This window comes from Cydia pomonella, chromosome 2 (assembly GCF_033807575.1).
Source record: "Cydia pomonella isolate Wapato2018A chromosome 2, ilCydPomo1, whole genome shotgun sequence".
NCBI lineage: Eukaryota > Metazoa > Arthropoda > Insecta > Lepidoptera > Tortricidae > Cydia > Cydia pomonella.
Window position 1 is genome coordinate 1,956,603 of NC_084704.1, and position 23,536 is coordinate 1,980,138.

Consider the following 23,536-nt stretch of genomic DNA (forward strand, 5'->3'; position numbering starts at 1 on the left):
TTAAAAATGATAATCACTAAAGCTTAATTCGACTCAGAGCTTTCCTGGAACTTAAAAAAGCTATAAAATGGACGCCGCCAACGGTATCCGATGATCTACAAAAACTATGTTTCGAACTAAACGGGTCTGCTCGAACGCGCCAATTTTAAAAATGAAAGTGTTTTTCTTTGTTAGTAAATTGCATACATTATTTCAAAAGTAGTAGGTACGTGGTAGTTTTTTTTTAGTTAATTTTAGGACATGGATTTCAATTTATAAATAAGTTCTAATAGTAGATATTAATAGGATTGGAATTTAGTCATTTAGTCATTTATTTATTGCAACCATAGTTTAGTACAGATCTTAATAACTAAGTACATTCAGAGTCATATGGGCCCTGGCAGGGCATTGCAATGTCATACATATTTTAATTTACAATTATCTCAATCGTTATTCGTGAATCTACTTATTTGGTACTTATTAATTAAAATAACATAATTAAAACCGTCTAAACAATAAATAAAAATAAAAATAAGAAGAATAAATTACAATTGAAAATTAAATTACCTTGTCAAATTATTAATTTAATGACTGCATTAAATTAAATACCTACGCTACGTTCCATTTTTCCCTTACAAATCCGGTTTTTAATTTGTTAAATTGAATGACTTAATTATAATTTTTGCTTAACTTAATTAAGCAGTTCAACAATTTTTCAAGTTATTAACAATCTCGCACAGTAAACGGGTTTTCATTAAAATAAGACAAATTATTTGACCTATATGGGATAACTCTATATTATAGATAACTCGTTCTCATCTTTCCTGTAGACATCGCGAAGTTAAAGGAATCTAAAGCTAATTATTATGCTACGGGCGCGATAGATTTTTTTTAGTACTTGAGACTCGAATAAGAAAAACGGGATATACCTATATATACCAGTCTTTAGCTTTTCTTAGTCGCCCCTAACTTAGTAAAACCTAAAATTCGTCCTTCTCTATATCAGAAAATGTCTCTTAACTTTGCCATGTGCAAAAATCTACATGTAATTTAAAAAAAAAACGCTTCTATTATATTCAATATCACATTTCAACTTTAAACGATCAATAACAAGACAGATTTCAACCGAAACTTAACCCTTACACATAACGCACACACACAACTACGTTTTTTATGTAAACGCGAGGGCAAGGAAAGCGTCAGCCACGTGGGGGGGTGCCGTGGGGTGCTGGGCGGGGCAGCTGCATAGGGCTCCAAACGTCAGTCGCGGCGCGCGCGTCACTCGGCCACGACTACTCACTTGTAGCCCGTCGAAATACGCGCCAAAACCGCGCTTTCGAACTGTCAAATCTAATTTGAACAGATCGCGAATGAACGAAATTAAAATTAAAAACATTCATTTCGAACCATAAACAATATTTTGTTTTTGTGGCAGTATTTTTCTGCCAGTTTTGGATTATGTAATTTATTTTTTCAGTGTTTTTTAATTTGCGTTTAGTTGATGTGTGCGAGCGAGAGGGAGATGGAGAGTCCGGGCGAGGAAGCGGGACGGAGCGCCGCCCCCGCGACGAACGGGTCCAATAAGATCATCGGTCGCAACGTGAATGGAACCAGTAAGTCACATGCAACTTAAAAACTTTGCTCATAATTCATAATTTATTAATACATTCCGTAGCGAGATAATTTATGTCCGACATTCTGGCATTACAAATTGTAGAATGTACGTATTTGAGTATGAATTTGTAATTTGGCAAAAAACCTAGATGGAAAATGGTGGCGGTGATCGTATCTAGGCATTCAATTTAAACGTCTACCATGAGCCTAGATGGAACATTATAAATATAGGTCTTATTTCTTTGTTTGTCTTGTTAACGAACCACAAAATATTATATTATATTATTCCACAAAAGAGATTAACTGAAAAGCTGTTTTGATTGACGTAGTATTTTACGAATTTATGATGATATATTTTAAACGGTAGGTAGCTTTTATTTTCACATTTAAACCAATTAAATATTTAGTACGAAAAAATATATATACCCACCTAGTTTTTGGCAAAAAAATATTTTAGGTTAGTACAAGATTTTATAGCTGACTGTACTTTTATTTCCACAGGCAACTACATATATAATACTCATCGAGACAATTCTAACAACCCCAAACAAAATAGGTTGTGTTGTTTTATCACAGAGTTGGTCACCTCTTGTCTCCATCATCAGATCAGCTCGATAGTACAGTCAGCGTCAAATACTTTGTAGCAGTCAAAGTGGCCAAATAGTTCGGTACACCATACTAAATATATGGTGTACCGAACTATTTGGCTACTTTGGTTGCTACAAAGTATTTGACGCTGACTGTACCATAATATTGCATTGTCACCCGACTTATATAAGCATTGCAAAATTTTTGGCTTAATCGGGAACCGGGGTGTGAAGATCAGTCAAATTTAACTGGAAAGATTTGATTAGAGACCAACACACAGACAGACAACGGGACGGGTGAAATTAAATAAAAAACATGTAAAAACTAGAAACTTCATAATTTAAAAAAAATAATATGTATACCTTGCTACTTGGACAATTATAACCATACAGAAATGATACAGAACATACTTAATCATATATTTTTAATAGCAAAAACCCATTTTGATTAGTTTGTACATAGCAAAGAAATTACAAATTAACTATAGAAAAAAGTTATGGTTGATGTAGGTCAGATTTAACCTTCCGAGCTTTCTTTTACTGAATTTCGGTTTTTCAGTTTTAGTTATTTTTTTTATTTTTTTTTATAAAATAACTATCATAGCATATTCTTTAAAAAAAACGCCACTTACATTAATTTTGTATAGTTTCATAAATATTGTGTTTTTCCTACTCAGAATCACGATCTATTTTGATCGTAATGGGATAAAAAAATACCCTAGTTTTTTTCCTATAGTGTTACCATTTCCCCATATACTTTGTATGGCGGTAACAAAAAGGAAAGTTTGAAAAATTTATGAAAATTGTGGGACACATTTTTTCTCCTTTTAGGGTTCCGTACCCAAAAAGGTACAAAAGGAACCCTTATGGTGCGATTTTGTCCGTCCATCCGTCCGTCTGTCTGTCACATCGTTAAATAGCTTGAGAACCACATAAGCTATCGATTTGAAATTTGGAATAGTTATGAAAAACGCTAACCGAAACATTAAATGTATTATTCTTTTATTTTATAATAACTATGGAAAAAGCCCAATATTAAGAGGGGGCAAAATTTGAAAATCTAGTGAGTGCCCAACAAACATTATACCGTCAGTTACAGGCTTCTTTAAAACTTTAATCTTTTGAACGGCGTTATAATAATCTCAGTTATAGCTTGGAACGTTATAGAGGAGTTAAGAAATAAATTCCACTCCAACAGTGGTTCTAGAGCTACAATGGATGATGTTATGCAGAATTGAGAGTAATAATAGTGTTAATTACAGCTACTGGAGTCAAGCTTTATAGCTTTAACCTGTTTGTAACACTTAAATCTTTACAACAGCGCCCGCTGACACTTACTGATGTTTATTGTTACTTAATGGTTACTGTGAAGTATCTTATATATCTTTAGGTGTTGTGATAACTTTAAGCTGCAGGCATGGGTTGCATAAAAGAGTTAGTCAAGTGTGTCGTAACACCAGATACTAAAAACGTTGCATAACTCTCTTATGAAGTTTCAAGCTTTAACGTAAGTTTTGCTTATGCTAATTGTATTAGCCGAGTACCTTTTTGAAGGCTTTCTACAGGCAATGGTGTAATGAACAGAGTTTGTCAAGAGTGTAGTAATACGAAAATTAAAGAAGATGCCAAAAGTTTGGATCATCTAATTTTTGCAGGTTTAAGCTGTAACGTTGATTTTACGAATGCACATTGTGTTAAGTAAGTGCATTTTAATGACATTCTAAAGGTAATGATGTGAGTTAACACAGTATAAGAACTCAAGGAATCCAAAGGGATACATGTCAATTTTAATATAAATTACGCGAATAAGTTATTAAAAGCATATTTTATAATATTATAACAAACCTAAAGAAAATATTTTACCGAGCTTTAATTAGTTACATTAAAATGAAAAGATTACACAATCAGACAATAATAATAATGAACTTTGCTGAATATATAGGTATGTATTTTTATAGTGATTATTTTTTTACTATCAGGTTTTGATTACTTTGTCAAAGAACCCTCTAATTCTATCAGGTTTAAAAATGCTTAGCCGGTTGTATTGTCTTCTATATAGTTAAACGCTTTGTTTGAGTCTATTATTACACTCTTATGTATACTAAAGACTGCACAATACTCTCGACTAAAGATGCTGTATCTCAAAAAGTGTAAATGATGCGTTAAGGGAGAGCTAAAGCTGTAATAGCAAGTTCGCCATTGTTTTAGTAAAGTAACCTAAAAATGTACTTGTTTGATCAATATTTATGTACACAATACTCCATTAATAATTTTTATTTTATCATTCTATCGATGCCACGTAACTTTACTTGCCAATGGCCGACAAAAAGAACAAGTTGCTGATAAAACTTTAAGGCGTCTATTTTATTAAGCATAAGTTTTACTTTAAATCTTTAATTAATCCGGAGCGCGTTAAAATTAAGATGGAAAACATGGTATACACTTACCGTAAAATCGCAGGCGCAGCACTTTTTCACTTTTCACACGATAAAACTTCTTCTTCCTAATAAAAACTTGCGAGCAGATCGCCATTAAATGTTGCTGTGATAAGTTTTATTTTCTTTGTATCATTTATTTTATAAGTTTGATCGTTTTGGATTTCTTTGAAGCTAATACATAAAAACAGTACAAAAAGAGTTCTCAAAAAGCGGTCACATATTTAATTGAGAATGTTTTAGATATCTAGTACGCGTTAAATCGTTAACCCACTCTCTCTTATAGGTTTAACAAGTTTAAAATTCTTAACTGAGGGTTGTCTCACACCTATTGTGTTAGCTAATGATTCTATGAGAACGTAGAACCGGCTAAAGTAATAGCTGAGGGTGAATTAACTCCCTTCTAAGTACTTCTAACCCTTAAGTAACACTGTTGTATAGGCTTCCTGACACCTTTACCTGTAAAAAGTGGGGCCTGATTCGTGGTTATAAGGGTGGTATAGAGTCCTCTACCAACCTACTACAGGTATTCTTAATACTCTTAATTCTCAAATGAGAGCATTATAACAGTGATATGTAGGCTATTTTGACGCTGTCATGTTAGTTGGGTGGGCTCAAATTGGCCATTCCTAAACAATTTTTTTATATTTTTTAGTAGTGAAAAAATTGATTTATGAAGGAAAAATGAAAAAAAATACCCCTTTATCTCCAAAGCTTAGCGAAGAAAAATTATGATTTTCAAATATAATATTTACATTACTATAAATTTTACAGGAAAAATATAATCAGACCTCTATCTTGATAACTTTTTTATTAACAACAAACATTTCCGGATTTAGTTTGCAATTTTAACCAACTTTACGTGTGTTTATTACACTTGAAATTTCTATGAGATTATATTAAATCACCTTTTTTCTAATAAATGAACAATTTTTTTTTTGGAATCGGTTCACATGATTATGTGCCTTACATGAATTAGGTACATGGCGCAATTACTTAGGCGCTGTCCACAATTATACTTAGTACAGATACTTCTGATCTTCGCCTTTCGCCTTTATAGTTACACAAGATAATTCAAAGTTTGTACGGAACCCTCAGTGCGCGAGTAAAACAAACTCGCGCTTGACCGTTATTTTACCTTGTCTCTACTACACAAAGTTTGTCTAGGATCGCTCTTTAGCTATAAGACCGCCTGTTTTCTACCATGGTTTATTTAATTTATATGCTACTCGTATATTTGTATAGTTTCTATTTTCCTCCGTGAGCTTCTACGGATTATCGTCTTATCTATTGTTTAAAAACCGCAAAGGCGCGTGCCACTATGAAAAAATGGTCAAGCCACATAGGTAGCGTTTATTGAATTACTACTCTATTGAGCACGGAATAAGATTCATTATGAACTAATACAGAATTCTAACAGATTTTTTTTTTTTTTTTTGTTTTTAATATGTCATGTTTCTTTTCATATTGGTGAGTAATAAAGAATATTTATATTGTATTGTATTGTACTGTTATTCGGATACATTATATTATAACAAACAGTATAGGTACCTACATCTATAGGCGACACGCCGTCTAAGCTAATAAAAATTCCTTCCCCTCATTAAGAAAATATAACTTTTTCCACTGGATAAAAAGTGGATTCTACGAAAAGTCAGGCGCTGGGAATCGAAGCCGCACACCGGTAATTTGCGTTTTTCTGCCGCTTTGTCTTGGCGCGCTTTTTGCGTGCCCCCTCGGGCTTAATGCTTTCCATGGTGGATGCAGCAGTCTTGATCGTTGGGGTTTGTCATCTTTGTCATACATCTCATTTCAAATAATGATAATCTATCTATATTCTAATCATCTATGTTTTAATCATGTGTCGAAAAATTGTAAATTACTGTATCTATTTCAAATTATTTTTGTCCAAATACTAAGTCATTTCCAATTAAGAAGAATCTAGATACACGATAGTATGACAAATAATTCAGTTGCAGTTCATTAGAAAAAGGTATACTAACATCCAAATATAAATAAATATCTTCACAAACACTCAACATTAACCTAAAATAAAAACTCATTTTAAATTCGTTTTGTAATGCCTATTTTATTTGACAATAATTCATTTGAAATTCGCCTTTGTTGAATTTTAATAAAATAATGTCACCTGGATTACCACAAGTATTTTTTTACTTGTACTTAATGTAATAAGACGACCGGTCTGGCCTCGTGGGTAGTGACCCTGCCTATGAAGACGATGGTCCCGGGTTCAAATCCTGATAAGGGCATTTATTCGTGTGATGAGCATGGATATTTGTTCCTGAGTCATGGGTGTTTTCTATGTATTTAAGTATTTATCAATATTTATATATTATATATATCGTTGTCTAAGTACCCTCAACACAAGCCTTATTGAGCTTACTGTGGGACTTAGTCAATTTGTGTAATAATGTCCTATAATATTTATTTATTTATTATTATTATAAGGGTCTATTTCATCCATAGATAGTCTCTATTGCATTATCATAAAGCTACAAAGATAGACAAAACATAATCCTAAGTTATCTTGCTCATCGCTCAACGTTTTTATCCATAAAAATGCAATAATCCAGCCCGTCGAGGATCAAAACCAGTCCCGTCTGCGACAAAATAAAAACCCGCCAGTCTACGTTGTCTGTGGTCGGAAAAACCGTGGAAAACGCGGAAAAACTGCGCTCTCATTGTGTGCCGCAAAAACCGGCCGTCTTGGGAAATCTAGTAATGAAAACTGGCTTTAGAATGGGACATTATACATAGAATGCTATATGTATTGATGTTAAAGTAACGGTGTAGTTATGTGTTAACACTCGTAAATTGACGTATAGGATAACCTGAATGGCAACCATAAAATGAAGGATTGGACCCGGGTATGTCCTTAAACTACGTCCACAAGAGAGGTATGGGCATTGTGAATGTCATCTCGCTCTGTGTGGTAGGGCACAGCACAGCGGATGTCATTCTAGATCTAGAGCAGAGCCCAACTGGGGAAGTACCTCTACCTTACAGAAAATCGCAGCCAAATAACACTAGACCCTACTCATACTCGTAGTGTTGTGTTCCTGCCGGTGAGTAAGGTTGCCAGAGCTCACCGAGGGGTGGGAGGGGGTTAGGGTCGGCAACGCGCATGTAACTCCTCTGGAGTTGCAGGCGTACATAGGCTACGGATACTGCTTACCATCAGGCGGGCCGTATGCGTGTTTGCCACCGACGTAGTATTAAAAAAAAAGGTATAATGTAGCAAGCTAGCTTTGTCAGTAGAAAAGCGTTTAATTCAAAATTTGTCTAAGAGATGGATACTTCGCGCCTACATTTTTCAAATTTGTCTCACTCAGCATCCAGGTGATTGTTTTTGGTTATTTCGAAAATACAAGATGCGTCAACAGTATGTATTCATTCATGATTTGAATCCTCACGAAAAAGGCAAATATCTACTGAAGTTTCCAGGCAACTTCCTTTTATAGTCGATTTTTGAGACTTTTATTCACGACATATAAGTAATTATGGTTGTGGAAGAGCGTGACGTCTCAACAAGTCAACACAGACCCTGTACGCCTAAAGAGAGGCGCCAGCGGAAGGAAAGGAACAAACGAAACCCTTATAGGATCACTGTGTTGTCCATCCGTGCTGGAATTTATATCAAATAATCAGGTCTACTGTCCCTTGGAGCTGTGAAAAAATCAAACTTCTAAGCCAACGCAATCAAAAGATACAGCCGTTTATGCCGCAAATTTCCGCAAATCGACACTCGTAAGGGAATCAACACCTACAGGGCACTTCCCGTGAACTCAGAATCTTGAAATTTGGTACGAAGCAAAGTCTTATAGAACAGATAAAGGAAAAATTGCGAAAACCGTAAATTTTTATACGGAATCCGCGGTGCGCGAGTCCGACTCGCACTTGGCCGGCTTTTTTTCATTTTCATTTATAGTGTACCGTCAAAATGGCCTTTACAGGCGCTTAAATGTTTAGGTACTTTAATTCAATTCAATTCAATCATTTTTTTATACTACGTCGGTGGCAAACAAGCATACGGCCCGCCTGATGGTAAGCAGTCTCCGTAGCCCATGTACGCCTGTAACTCCAGAGGAGTTACATGCGCGTTGCCGACCCTATTTCAGATATAAATATTTCAGATATTTCAGATATAAATACTTAACTTATCAATTAAAAATAAAAATAAATAGTCGTTGTATATAAAGCTAGACATCGCGTCAGTCATCCACAGATCCAGTACAATGTAGACTGTTCCAATGTCTCGCTAACGGAGTATCTAGGTGCACAGCAAATATATTCTTTAATTTACTTTTTAATAGTAAATATATAGCCGGTCAAACCACTAAAAGGCGCGAAATTCAAATTTATTATGGGACGAATAAACCTTCGCGTCTAAAGCCAAAAATATATGATCATTGTCAAGAGGGCGCTGTTATTCTCATGTATAGGGTGAGTTCAGATTCGTATGAAAAATGTAGTTCCAATGAAATTCCGCAACATGGCGCGTAATCATATATTACTGGTCAGGCTTAACATTTTTTGAATTTGCGGTTTTTTTTCTACAGACGAAAATGGCTTGACAGACTTATCTTATATTTTATCGATTCTGAACATATTGAAAACCCAATAATATCTATAAACTACGCATTCTAAGACTTTACACTAGTTAGGTAGGTATATTAAAAGTGATTAACTTTAAGATGATTACGCTTCATTTTTCTTTTGACTGAGGATGTAGGTAGATATTCTATAGTACTCAAAGGGCTCTACGCATTGGCTTTGGATCTGCGGCGCAGATCGGAGATTTTGCGCACATCTCCAAACCCCCAAATGTCTGGAATAACCTCGTAGCGTGTAAAGTGTGTGGAAAGACAAACAACTCATACAATTATAACATTAACACTGAAAACAATAATATCCTTCGAGAGAGTTTTTAAAGTCCCTCGCGGTTTTGAAACAAAAACCTACTTTCCGTATATGCTGCCGATGAAGCCTTTTTAGGCACGTCATATACCGTATTTAACTACATTTTTGCATAAACAACCCATTAACAGTCGGTAAATATAAAAAAAACCCTTTAGATCGCAAAAACAACATGCTGTGACATAATTAAGTCGAGCACGAGCTACTATTCGGTTCCTGGTAAGGGTAGGAGATCAGATAATATCATAATTATAGATACATTCCGAATAGCGCCTATTTGCTATAAATACTCGTTTATCTTGGCTTCTTAAATAGATATCAAAGTAGCAAAAAGTAGGGACAGTCTGACCAAGCTAAGTTGGCAGTGATTTTGATAGCCCAGACGGTGCACGTGTTATTACTTATTACGTCAAATTTCTATGATTTTTTTTTCTGCTCTATTGGGCACGACTGAGATTTGAGCCCGCAATGTTAGACCACCATACAAATATACCTTTGCTATACCGTCTATCTATATATCTATTTGTCTACTTTTAATATGTTTATGTGTTGTATGTTTAATGTTTTATTTCTATGTGTGTAAATTATATGAAATTTTAAATGTGAAAGGTTTACGTACGAGTACGTAGGTACCAGAAATTATTATTAGAAAAACCTCACGTAATCTTGATTTGAATGTTTATTCAGTTTACTTACTTAGAAATTTTTTTCGCATAAAATACATTTCTGTTTTTAACAATACCTGCAAATGCAGTGCGAATTTCCGAACAGGATACGTATGATGGAAACTGGATTTTTCTTTTGGCACCGGCATGCCATACACAACCACCTTTTTACAGCCGAAATGCAATATAAAATGAAACATACACATAATTAAATTCCCCTTAAATGCATATTCTCTTGCAAAAACTATTTCTTAACCCGCAACATTTGCAATCTACATATTATGGAGATTCGCGCCAATTTTTGTACAACCTCAGCATAATATCATAATAAACCTACTTATATTATACATAGTTTAAAAATGCGCGCTATATTCTTGATGTATGGCCTCGGAAGCACTTCCTGTTTTCTTTTTAAAAACACGGCTGTATGCAGGAAACACATGCGAGATGCTATGGAATTAAAAATAAAAGTAAGGTACTTTTTAGAGTCGACAACGCTCGCTCGGAGTAATTGAAGTTAAAAAAGTAAAAATATTGCAAGCATGTATAAAACAGTTTTTCTTGCATTGTAATGACAAGAACCGCAATGTTATACTTATTTATGCTGTTGATTTATATCTTCGAGGGCCATGTGCAAGCATGCTGGCGATATCTTTATCGAAATAACGAGCTAGAGTAAAAAACCTACAGCCTAAAAATAAAAGCATATAATAATATAATCATCCAGACGTGCCGGAAAAACACTACAAAAGCAGTAAACCCCATCGAAATATGTCATTTTGGTAGCGAAATAAATATGGCGACGATCCCTAGCGCTTATTATAAATAATTAATGATTCCACCCGCTCTTATGCACGATAAAATGCCATTACGGTTTTCATTGGGTCCACGCAAAAAACCGAAAACCGCCGTCGGCCGAGCGCGCCCAAAAAAATGCCTTTAAAAGCGCGCGGGCATCGCTGAAATTCCCGCGGTTTCTTACGGTCGGTCATTTGACTCTACCATTAACTCAAGAATTAAACTAAAAAAAAACAACGGGCCTGATAAAGGTATATTGTTTTGTGACATAAATAAAGGGAATATGGAAAGCGCGCAAAGCCAGCCACCGCTGCTGCTCAATGGCGTCAACACGATAAATATCGCACTCATGAAAATTCAAGAAGAGGCGAGACGAACGAAAAACAAGTTCGCCTCCTCCGACATTATCAACGCAGCGTGCAATAATTATTTATGGAGTTTATAATTTGACGATTTTAGTGAGCTATAATTATCGCCAAGAAGTTTTCTTACATTGGTTGCCTAGTTATTTTACTTCCTAACTCATTTTGATAATTTCAATAGGGTTGTTTCCAATTTTTTGAAACGCTTGTATTACGTTCTATATTAACCAAAAGTTGCCCTCAAATTCAACTTTTATACTAAAAACGGCTTTAAATATGTTAAATTAACAAAATATATTTTGACAGATGCTTTCGCGCCCAAAACGCAAAAAATTGTGTGACATCACAGTTTACGGTTTGACACATAACTTACACACGTAGAAGATGCGAACTGTCAACTGACATTTGTCATTTGTTGTTTATCACCTAACTGTCAACAGTGTAATTCCGAGAGTTGTGACGTCATCAGAATCTTCAATGACGTTTCGAGTTTGGTCACGTGACGTGTGCCAAAAGATATTTTAAATTCAATATTTACAAAAATATGGTCATTAGGTCATTACAAGTCCCGTAGAAGTAGTTTAACATGTTCTTATAATTAAAACAAGAAATATTACTTTGCTAATCCGCGAGAAAATAACGTGTTAGTCAATCAGTGCTAACCCGTTATACTTACTTGCGTATTTTTACATGCAATTAATGTTCCCACCCTCCCACCGCAAAAATAAATACGGTTGACGGTCTGACACCCGACAACTGACTCTTTTGAGTCAGTTGTCGGGTGTCAGACCGTCAACATCTCCAGCATCTCCTGAGGATGCCTCGTAGAGAGGCGAAACACGTGTCGAGTTTTGTACTTTTGGTGGTGGGTTGTTATATTTATTTGCGTATTTATTTTTGCGGTGGGAGGGTGGGAACATTAATTGCATGTAAAAATACGCAAGTAAGTATAACGGGTTAGCACTGATTGACTAACACGTTATTTTCTCGCGGATTAGCAAAGTAATATTTCTTGTTTTAATTAGCATGGATTTCCGCAAAGTAACGCCTGATTCTATTAATTATGTTCTTATAATCCAAAAGATTTTATTGGGAGACAATTCTGCCCTAAGATTTGTAGATGGAAACAACCCTATTATATCTTACGAGTAGTTAATTAAGTACTTATGAGTCCGAAGGCGTTTGCATGATCGCATCTAATAATAATGAATTTTATTAAGAAAGTTACTATTTTTTACTTATCCGTTTCAACTCGTGGTCAAAGATTCCTACAGCAAAATTTGCTATCAAGTCCTATATTTAATGGATCGTGGATCAATGGAAATATATACTCTGGCAAACCCACTTTGTCAGTAGAAATAGACGCGAAGCGAAATACAAACTTTCTATGGCAGGACAGTCCTTTGCGCGTACATTTTTAGGGTTCCGTACCCAAAGGGTATAAAATGGGACCCTATTACTAAGACTCCGCTGTCTGTCTGTCTGTCTATCTGTCCGGCTGTCACTAGGCTGTATCTCATGAACCGTGATAGTTATTGATATTTAACAAATTTAACACATATCAGTGAAAAAATAAGGATCAAAGACAAATGGCGTTCTAAAAGTTTTAATTATGTGTCGAAAGACGACAGTAATTTTGCTGTGGCTACAAAGTTTTCTTTGACAATCCACCTCTATTTCAAATTCTCTTTGCTTTAACGTAATCTAAATCCCCACTATTTTTGTTTCACCTTGTAGTTACCGTTTTAAAATTTTATAATGTAAATTTTATAATGTAAATTTGACAATAGGAGTGGATTGTTTTACCCATACGCAGATACTAGTTGTGGCAATTAATACATTGTACGAAGCAGTACTATTAAAAATAATAGCATTGTGGCTATAAAAAAATATTCATACGCATGTACCGACTTCTTAAGTAAGCAAAACCTTTCAAAAACAGTAGTTTTCTGCACCATCTCTTTAATTAAAACTCACCACGTCTTAACACAAAAAGTCGACACGATAAAAAACCTAGTCATTTGTGTTCCGTTCCTTTCGAATGTAGACGACCGTTTTAATATCAGAAATGACAGATGCGTCACTCCGACTCACATCATTCGGCCAGTAGCCACAAAAAGTGCGTATTCCAACAATCTAAATAGCATTTGCATACAATTTACTCGCATTGTTGAAGAAGCTCACAAAGTTATCTTAACTGGTGGCGAAAAATGGAACTAATGCAATCTCAAACTAATCTCCATTTTAACTTCAACAGTGGCGCCCCTTCTTAATTTTCAGATTAGTTTGCGAGGCCGAAGATATGAATGGAGAGAACAGAAAGGGCTGAAAAAAAGCGCTGTTTTCGAACGCATCTTTGCGTAACCGCATTCTTTATTTGAATTGAATGTGAGCCGATTGTCTATTGTATGTGGCGAGGGAGTTGAGATTGTAGTTTATCATTTGTTTATAAACTGCTGTTCTTTTAAACGCTTTTTTAATTGATGGTAGTTGTGTCAAACATACTTTTTTTTAAATTAACGAACTGCTGTGTTCGTTATTTTGAATTAATTTTTAACAAGCAGAGACGTCTGCGAACGATGCTATTAAGCTTAGAAATACATAGCACATGTTATTTATTGACAATAACAATATACATAATGGATATATACAGATGATTACTATAACTAGCTTATATCTAAAATAGGCCCTTGAGGCATTGTACCTGTAGCTTAGAATAAATTTAAAAGTGGAAAAATTACTGTCTTGGGTGAGACTTGAACTCACGACCTCTGGGTTTATACTCCAGCGCTCTGCCATCTGAGCCACCAAGACCTCATCCATAGGCAGACTTGACACTCCGACATAGATGACTTGGAACTCCGGTAGCCGTCTAAGAAGTGTAACGTTCTTACGGTAGATGTCGCTAGGGTCCCCTAGACCCATATGGTGGAAGATTTGCTGCCTATGGATAAGGTCTTGGTGGCTCAGATGGCAGAGCGATGGAGTATCAATCCAGAGGCCGTGAGTCCAAGTCTCACCCAAGACAGTAATTTTTCCACTTTTATTTTTATCGGTATTTTGAACTAATCAATCCCAACACCAACTTAGTATACCTACGTATCCAAAACAACACTGGCTTGGATGGCTTTGATAATAGAATAGAATCAATTTTACATACCTAATTTAATCTATTCAATAATATAATTCAATTTATTCTTACTGTATATCGTAAAGTAGTTTAGACTTTCAAAACAACGTCACGCTCCTACGCTATTCTGTTTAGACAAACCGTTTAGGCAAGATTATTCATCAGGCATTGTAATGTAGATCTTATTGAATTGTAATAAGTCAGTTATGATTAATCGTAGCGAAATGATCAGGGTATAATTAAGTAATCTGAAAGAACGCTACGCTCTTGAGGCACAGTATAAGTGTATACGCAGTACTTTAAACTGTGTAATGAATTCAGTGAAGCGGTAGTTGTCGAGTGGACCTGCCCGCGTAGCGAACGAGCCTATCGTTCACGCCCCGTGGCGAACGAAACTCAACTGTCACAGTCGCACTAATTTGGAAAGTGACAGAGAGAGATGACTACGCTACGCTACGGAGCGTTAACGATTGTAACGTTGGCTACGCGGCCTGACGTTCGACTTTCGCTCCGGGGAGTTTGCGGTTTCAAATCCTAGCTCGTACCAATACCAATGAGTTTTCGAACTTGTAGGTAACTTTAACGGATCTTCACTACTAGCTTTTCGGTGAAGGAAAACTTCGTGCGGAAACCTGTAGACTTCTGCGAATAAATTCGAAGGTGTATGTGTAGTCCGGGTTGTCCCCAACTCGCATTGGGCCAGCGTGGGGACTATATCCCAAGCCCTCTAATGCATGAGAGGAGGCCTGTGCTCACTTTTACACCTTCCACACGACCTTCAAGCTTTCAAGAAACAGCGTACTCTAATCTTAAAGGGCGGCAACGTACTTGCAACTCCTATGGTCCATGGGTAACGGTAATTGCTTACCATCGGGTGATTAAAAAATAGGCACATATGCCACGACAACATAAAGTACTGTGTGTAATACATTAACTGGAGTCCATATAAACTATTCTGAACAGTACTTAATAATGATTGTATTCCATTCCATTTCCATGTATAATGTGATGCGAATACCGAGCGGATTTATCTGAACTCATCAAATTATGATACGGAATTGCGAATCAGGAAATAACTTTATCTGGAGTATTAAAAATAAAACTAATGTGCAAGCCGAACTAAATATTGTAAGCTAGCAAAAAAATACAAGCCTCGACATAGTGGAATAAAATTAAAAATAATGACTATCAAATTTGACGGCGGACCAGAGACACATGTTACTTCCGATCCTAAGCTGGCCACTAAAATCAGAACCCTCTAAAAATACAACAGCGGCATCCGCAATCATTCAAATTAACAATTAAAAAGAAATAAAACAAATCTCTTTGGTCGGGCGGGAAACAACTGACGTTTATTTTTTTTAATTCTAACAGGTGGCAAAGGGTTAAGATGGTGACTAATGCTTATTCCTTGGAGAAAGCGTGACAAAGTAACAGACAAAATATTAACATGTGTTAGATTCGTTAATTAATTTAGGGATGAAATTGAAAGTTAACCCCTTTCCCTTCTGGTTTCCTAACAAATTGATTTTGTAACACCATTCCATTTGAACTTTTTTATTATTTTATAAAATAATCAACAAGTTTAATTCATCTTTCTGTTATTTACATTAGCTAAAGTATCTTTTATTAGACGTTTTTAAAATATAGGTAGTATAACTATATTTTAAAAACACTTTGTAAGTAGAAAAAGGCGCGAAATTCAATTTCTCTATGGGAAGTCAACTCTTCGCGCCTACATTATTTAAATTTGCCACCTTTTAGTAAAGTAAAAAAAAAAGTAAGTGTGCCAGAGTATAAGCAATCTTATCGTGAAATTACCATCCCGTAACTTAAAAAAAAATCTTCCACAAACCACAAAGTCACATTTCCTTTATTAAAAAGTCGTAAAACAAACTCTATTCCCTACCCTATCATCACACGATGTACCACTGACCTATATCCGGTCTGCCGTATTCCTATAACCGTAGGGTCCATATTAGTTGCGGTTACTGCTTGGCGGCAAGTCGCTTAGTGGGTCAGGCGACAGAGGCAAGGTTTTTTGCCACGTCTGATGGCTTGGGTGCATTCAAACTATATTGGGTAATGGAGTTAATAGTCTATTGAATATGGTGCGACGACAAATATAGCGCGATACTGTGTGTAAGCCGTAGTTTTTTTCATGAACCGCATTCATTGCTGATAAAAGATCAATATTAGCTATTTCTTTGTATGTGGTTTTTGAGGAAGTATTTTTACATGCCGATAGAGCGACCGTCTAAGCTAACTCTTCACCGAATTTAGAATGACAAGTTGTGGATGTGAAATCATATAGGTACTTCCAAGTTTCAGGATTCGGTGTTTATGGTGGCTCCTCCATATTCTATCACTGCAAAGTCTGTGGTTCAAACACATTTCAGACAAAGGTCTCTTCAAAGGTCAGACAAAGAAAATGTAACTACTCGAGTACATGTTAGTGGAATGTAGGGCGATTCAGACGTTCTGTGTTTCACTACGGTCTTTGGGTCTTAACGTTACATTAGATTAGATATCACATTTTTCTTATTTGAGCCTCAAAAGTACTGGAAAAATGCCGCCTATAAGGGTGCAGCATAAAAAACTTAACTTTGCGATGTCTTTTTTAACACTACACTTGGTGGCAAACAAGTTCACGGCCCGGCTGATGGTAAGCAGTAGCCTATGGACGCCTGCAAACCTAAAGAAGTTACATACGCGTTGTCGACCACTCCGCACCCTCGTTCAGTTGTTCTGATGTTTACAGAAGAAATGCAAACGAGTTAAGCGTGCGTGTATACATTAAACGCTTTTTTAGTTTGGTCTGACTCTAGAAATCTGCGGACAAAATACAAACCAGTGGGTGATTTACACGTGATCTAACATAATGATAACTGCACTGTAGGCGTGTTGCGTGCCGAATTGACCGCCTACAAGTGTTGGTTGACTAATTGTAATGCGAGTAGGCGTGTTGCTCAGCTCCCTTCCAAGTCTTTCAACTGATTGCACGATATAGTGGTGATTGGATTGTTTCTACTAATTCTCAGAGGGGAAGCTACTTGCTTTGTGATTTTTGAGTTGGTTAGGAATGGACTACGCTCGTATGCTAAGCGGTCTAGTAGGGTATGTGTGTGTGAATCCTGAAATACCGAAATATCGGAACGATATTTACGATATAAGAATTTTATTGTACAGGAGCAATATCGGAATTGGAACTTTCTAGTTTCGGTTTACGACATAAACTGATATTTTTGCAAATAACAGAATAGAGATGTTAATAAATTGTATACTTATGTGTTTTAAAACATTAATAACAAACAATTTTCACTGTTGAACCAAAGTTTTTAGTAGCCTTATTCAATAGCGGTATTAATTTTGGAATTCCGGTATTGTGGGCCAATATTGGAGTACAATACGTACCAATATTGATAATCATCCGATATTGGATGTTCTATTAGATAATAGGCTAGAGGGCCAAAATAATCTAGGCAAGAAGAAAAACTTTTTACTGGAATAGTGACCTAATTTCTTTGGCCTTCATTTCTCATCAGTAGAGTAGACTGGATCACTGGTTAGCTTTTTAATAAAAGTGCAAGTAAAATTGTACATGTAAGTAGCAGTCTGTCAAGCAAAGTAGGTCAGTAGCAATGTACAGCAAAGTGAAGTAGGGCAACACTCAATAAGCAGTATTGCGTTGGTATTGCACTAAGAAAAGCAGCAATGTACATCGAACCAAAACATGTAATCATCATAACCTCAAATTTTACAAATATTTACGATCAACGAGGGTGATTGTATATTGTAGACACCTTGACTTTGCTTAAGTTCATGCACAGGCTTATTTAATATATTGGTATTTAATGGTGACAGCAGAAATTTTCTCTTTAAACAGCAACGATTCAGAATGTAAACAAACATGATGGCTGTTATTCACTTTTTTTTTATTTTTATTACGAGCATTGGCAACTAGGCCATCAGCTCAAGCATGAAATACAAAAGTCACATAAGTACTTTACTTATAAATAATTCACATAAAAATGAGACACGAATCTAATAGTTACATGAGATATTTACAATATTTACAAACTACCTATAGTATGAGTAACAAATTGATAAATTACAGGATATAATTGTGGATATTTCAAAAGACCCTGTACTGAATTTGGCAAAACTTGCAAACCAGTATCCATACACATAGCAACAAACAATAACCTTTGTAAATTAAATGAAGGACAATGGAAAAAAATATGTTCAAGATCACATACATCAAAATTACAATGTGCATGTCATTCACTATCCACATTCCACAGATAAAACACAGATGACACGAGATTTTGGAATTATTAGAAGACAGTGTTGCTAACCCGTGTATTTTCAAACTTGCCGCCTTTTGCTACCGACAAGATTTGCTTGACCAAGTATATACTTAAGTATAGCCACTCACTTTTGATGGACAAATTACCTAGGTCCTATGCAAATAAGTTTAATAAAAAAATATTAGGAGGATTGATTGACTGACTGGCCAGAATCCTTTATTTCTCCTGTCATTATACGTAAAAACTACCTTCATGCCTTAAATCTCCGTCCAGTTTCCTGTCCAAACCTCTGACTTTGACCGTGATTCGAACACCCGCGCCCCTCCCTATCGCACCCCATATGTCAGACAAAGACAGGAAACCGAAGGGGTTTGATTCTAATCTTCGGCAGCTGTCTTGGCAGATGTTACCGGACACCACAAAGATAACTTTGCGCTTGAATGCATTCGTAATATTTAGACAATAAGAGCGATTTTTATTACTATTAGGATGCTATTGATAATTGGTTAATTTCTTATAACAATCTTACATTTGCGGTTAAAATAAATCTTAAGTTACATCACATAAGGGTAGTTTTACAATGAACGGTTATTTAGGTTGGTGTAAAGGTCACTGACCTGCATTGATATGCATTGACTGTGGATTGATATTTTATTGAATGTTTGACTACGACAGGTGTCGATTTAGCTTTCATGGTCATTTTTGATTTTTTGATTTATTGTGTTGGTTTTTGTGACAGCCAACATCGACATTTAATTTTTAAATTTTAATGTTTGAATAATATTTCAATAAAGTGTAAAACCGATCGATTTTTTTTTATGTAAGTACTAAGGGGAGTTCTATATGTATGTATACATACCTATACATATGTTTTTCATCACACTTGCTCGTAAACGGTATTATGTATGCAGCAGTAACTGAGATATGGAATGAACTATGTATATTATAATAGTTTTTTTTTTAATTTTATCATGCATATAGGCATAATGGATTTTTGTATCATCTACTCAATTTCTACGCAAGGAGGTATAAATAAGTTTTACTTTTGAAATATAATTAGGTATACTTATAAATTAATATTTTTGTGTGTTTAAATTATTTAATTTGATTAATTAATTAATTAATTTAATCTTTATTGCACAATATATGAAGGTAAAAATTTAATAGGCGTTTAAAATATTTTTACACAATTTTCAAACTTGGCTGAATGCCGGATAGGGATGTGTCTTCGATATCTAACCTGTTAACCAATGACAATATGGCGGACGAATGTTTGAAATGTCACCGTATTTAAGAATTATTTCGCTTAAAATTTAGCTTTTTCTTCGCAATTATGATGAAAATCTTTGTGTGTAACTCCGGGGGTAAGAATATTGCAAACTCGAGCCTTTAATGCACGACAGCTGCATATCTAAAGACCTCGTTTGCAAAATTTCACTTGAAACAATCGATTTATTGCAGCAACAATTTCCAGACCATGTCTTCTCACGAAATTCAGATGTCAACTGGCCACCAAGATCATGCGATTAAACGCCGTGCGGTGCCTTTCTCTGGGGTTTTGTGAAATCTCGGGTTTATACGAATAAACCAGAAACAATTATTGAGATTAAAGCCGAGACCCAACGCGTTAATCAGTGAGATAGCCACATCTTTGTCAAAAAGTCATCGTAAATTTCATGAAAAGAGAGAGAAGAATGAATGGCCTGTCATCAGAGCCATGGGGGCCATTTGCTAGATATTTTATTCCATACATAATCGAAACATATTTTCTTTATTAGGCAATATAAATATCATAACTTACTCAAAAATTATGTGTTTTTAATTTGAAAGAAAAAGTGCACTCTTATTAAATTCAACTCAATTCAATTAATTTATTTCAAATATAAATATCCATACTGTTGATAGCTTTTCGGTGAAGGAAAACATCGTGATGAAACCGGACTAATCCCAACAAGGCCTAGTTTACCCTCTGGGTTGGAAGGTCAGATGGCAGTCGCTTTCGTAAAAACTAGTGCTTACGCTAAATCTTGGGATTAGTTGTCAAGCGGACCCCAGGATGCGGATCAGCCGTGGCAAAATGCCGGGACAACGCGAGGAATAAGAGACTGTTGATTGCAATTACACATTTCATTAAGTACAAAACTTATGAACTATTGTTAGTAACATAGTTATTGAGACACCTGTTACTCTTTACCTACAAGTATAAATTCTAATTAGGGCATGCAATCATAAAAAGACCGCGAAAATGGCTCTGAGACTTATTACATAAAATTGGCTTCATAGAAAATCGATTCAAAAAACGCAACAAATACACATAGAATGGAACGGCCGTAGAGACGCTGTCATTGCACGGTTATCTAGTAAATTAATTAACTACCTATTGTATATTGTTATGTTAGTGACATAATATGTCATGTCTAAGACACTTTCTACGTACATTGCATTCTTACTTTTTTAAACTTATTATACTTTGAATCTTTATAAATCAAGAAACGATTAAATGTAAATATTGAATTAACCTCTCATGGTATTCTCACACTGTTTTTCATTTTGTTTCGAAAAAAGGCGGGCTGTCAAAAAAACGCGGGAACCCACATCGCTCTATAGTCTATAGTTAACGCTTCATAAGGTTTTTTATACAGACACCTGTACTGGGAAGGTGAGGGAGAGGCATCAAGAGGGCGAGTAATAAAGGAGTGAAAAAGCATGATAAAAAACCTAATGATGCCAACGTGAGAATGCGTTTGTACTCAGTAGGCGACTTGTAACGCAATTAGTGTTTATTTCGTTCTTATTACATTCCGGGTTTGAAATGGCATTGCGAGAATAATCATCTATATTGTTTTCACGCTCTTTATTGTGACTCGTCCCTTCCACCTTCCACAGAGTGTAAAGTTAAATTCAGAAAAAGTGCGCAGAAACTTCTATGTAGATCCCTTCAACACACTATTTTGCTATCTATCGCAATGTTATGCATGCAATTTTTTTAATAATTTATTTTCGTGGGTTTTACCTATCTCATCTGCGAAAGAGGAGGCCTGTGCCCAGTAGTGGGACGTATATAGGCGGAAATATTATTATTATTCATCTCCGAAAATCATAAAGCCGATTATTAAAACCCCGAAATTTTGGTTTGACCGAACGCTTTTTTCTGAAAACCGTTGAATTTTTAGAGTGGTCAGCAATCCAACCTATCACATTGACTACAGGATGCCTTTATCAAATTTTTGGAAAATTAAAAGGTATTGGAAAAAACGCTTGCGGTCAAATGATGATTCGGTAAATGAAACATCGGGCAATAAGACTTATAGGGTAGGTACCTACACAAGATATTTATTAAGTACTGTATGATATGTATGATAAATAAGACAGTTTAAAATAAAACAATTTACATATTGAAGTGTACATCAGACTGACTTAATATCACTATTACTTACCTGGTGGCTTGAATAAGATCGTAAAAACTTATCCAACTACATTTTAACTAACCCTTATCGGCAATTTGATCAATAAGACTAAAAAGAATCGACCACCTTTTCTATTCAGATCAGAGGGTCTTTATCTCAGTAATAACTCACCAACTGTCCACTCGCCCCCTTCGTTTTTTCCTCCTCCTTACTCTATGGTCATGTTTGACGTTCTCACGGAAGTACTGTATGGTTTGTCTATGGTTAAAAAACGCGGAAGGGTTCCAATTATTAGTTTGTTTTCGCTGGCCGTAAGGTGCAGGGTCTGTGGGAATAAATGACCCCACTGACATGATTTTTTTATTTCCGGGAAGATGTTTTTGAATTTGGAAGATTCAAATGAGGGTCCACTGGACCGCTGGTGTCGGGTTGCTTGTTTTGTGTGGATTATGCACGTTATGTGGGGCAACCAGTTTGATCACTTTTGGGGCTAGAAAAGGGTGTCCGACCTCTTTCTGCCTAGGTTGGAGTAAGTTTTACGAAAAGCAAGTTTTTATTGTACTATTCGTATAACACTAAGAAGTTTAAATACATATACGCGATTAAATTCTGTTAAAATATACCCATTTTGTCAGTAAAAAAAGGCGCGATATTAAAATTTTGTATGGGAGGACAATTAATCCTTTGCGCCTACATTTCACAAAGCCGCCTTTTTCTACTGACAGAAATGACCGCGTGATTCCTCGAGGTGTCTAAGTCCGTCGTCGACTATTATGTTACTAGTAGCTCACGAAAATTCCTTCAAACGGCTTTTAGTTGTAGTTATCTTGAAATGTTGTCTGCAAATACAAGCTTATTTATTTATTTTTATTTAAACTTTATTGCACAAAATATATACAATAATGTACAAATAACGGACTTGATGCCAAATGGCATTCTCTACCAATCAACCATAGGGCTAAACAGAGACACTTACAATTGGTGCAGAGAAAGAGAGGAAAAAAAAAGTCAATGAATTAAAAAGAAAAGCCAACTAAGCTTACCATCTGGTCCATCTGTAATGTAACTAGAAATACTTTAATTATTTATATTTTATATTTTATATTATATATTATAGGACATTATTACACAAATTGACTAAGTCCCACAGTAAGCTCAATAAGGCTTGTATTGAGGGTACTTAGACAACGATATATATAATATATAAATATTTATAAATACTTAAATACATAGAAAACACCCATGACTCAGGAACAAATATCCATGCTCATCACACGAATACATGCCCTTACCAGGATTTGAACCCGGGAC

The 23,536-nt window shown here is 35.5% G+C and overlaps 1 protein-coding gene and 1 non-coding gene across 2 annotated transcripts in view; one reads left to right on the forward strand and one right to left on the reverse strand.

Moving 5' to 3' along the window:
• The first annotated feature begins 1,151 nt into the window (after nucleotides 1–1,151).
• LOC133531033 (NGFI-A-binding protein homolog) overlaps nucleotides 1,152–23,536 on the forward strand; it is a 37,716-nt gene continuing 15,331 nt past the window's right edge. Inside the window, exon 1 of the mRNA XM_061869118.1 lies at nucleotides 1,152–1,592. Coding sequence (XP_061725102.1) covers nucleotides 1,481–1,592 — 112 coding nt within the window. The 5' untranslated portion in view covers nucleotides 1,152–1,480. The remainder of the gene's footprint in view (nucleotides 1,593–23,536) is intronic.
• Trnay-aua (transfer RNA tyrosine (anticodon AUA)) lies at nucleotides 14,120–14,192 on the reverse strand. Its single transcript has one exon. It is a non-coding gene; the product is annotated as a tRNA-Tyr (tRNA).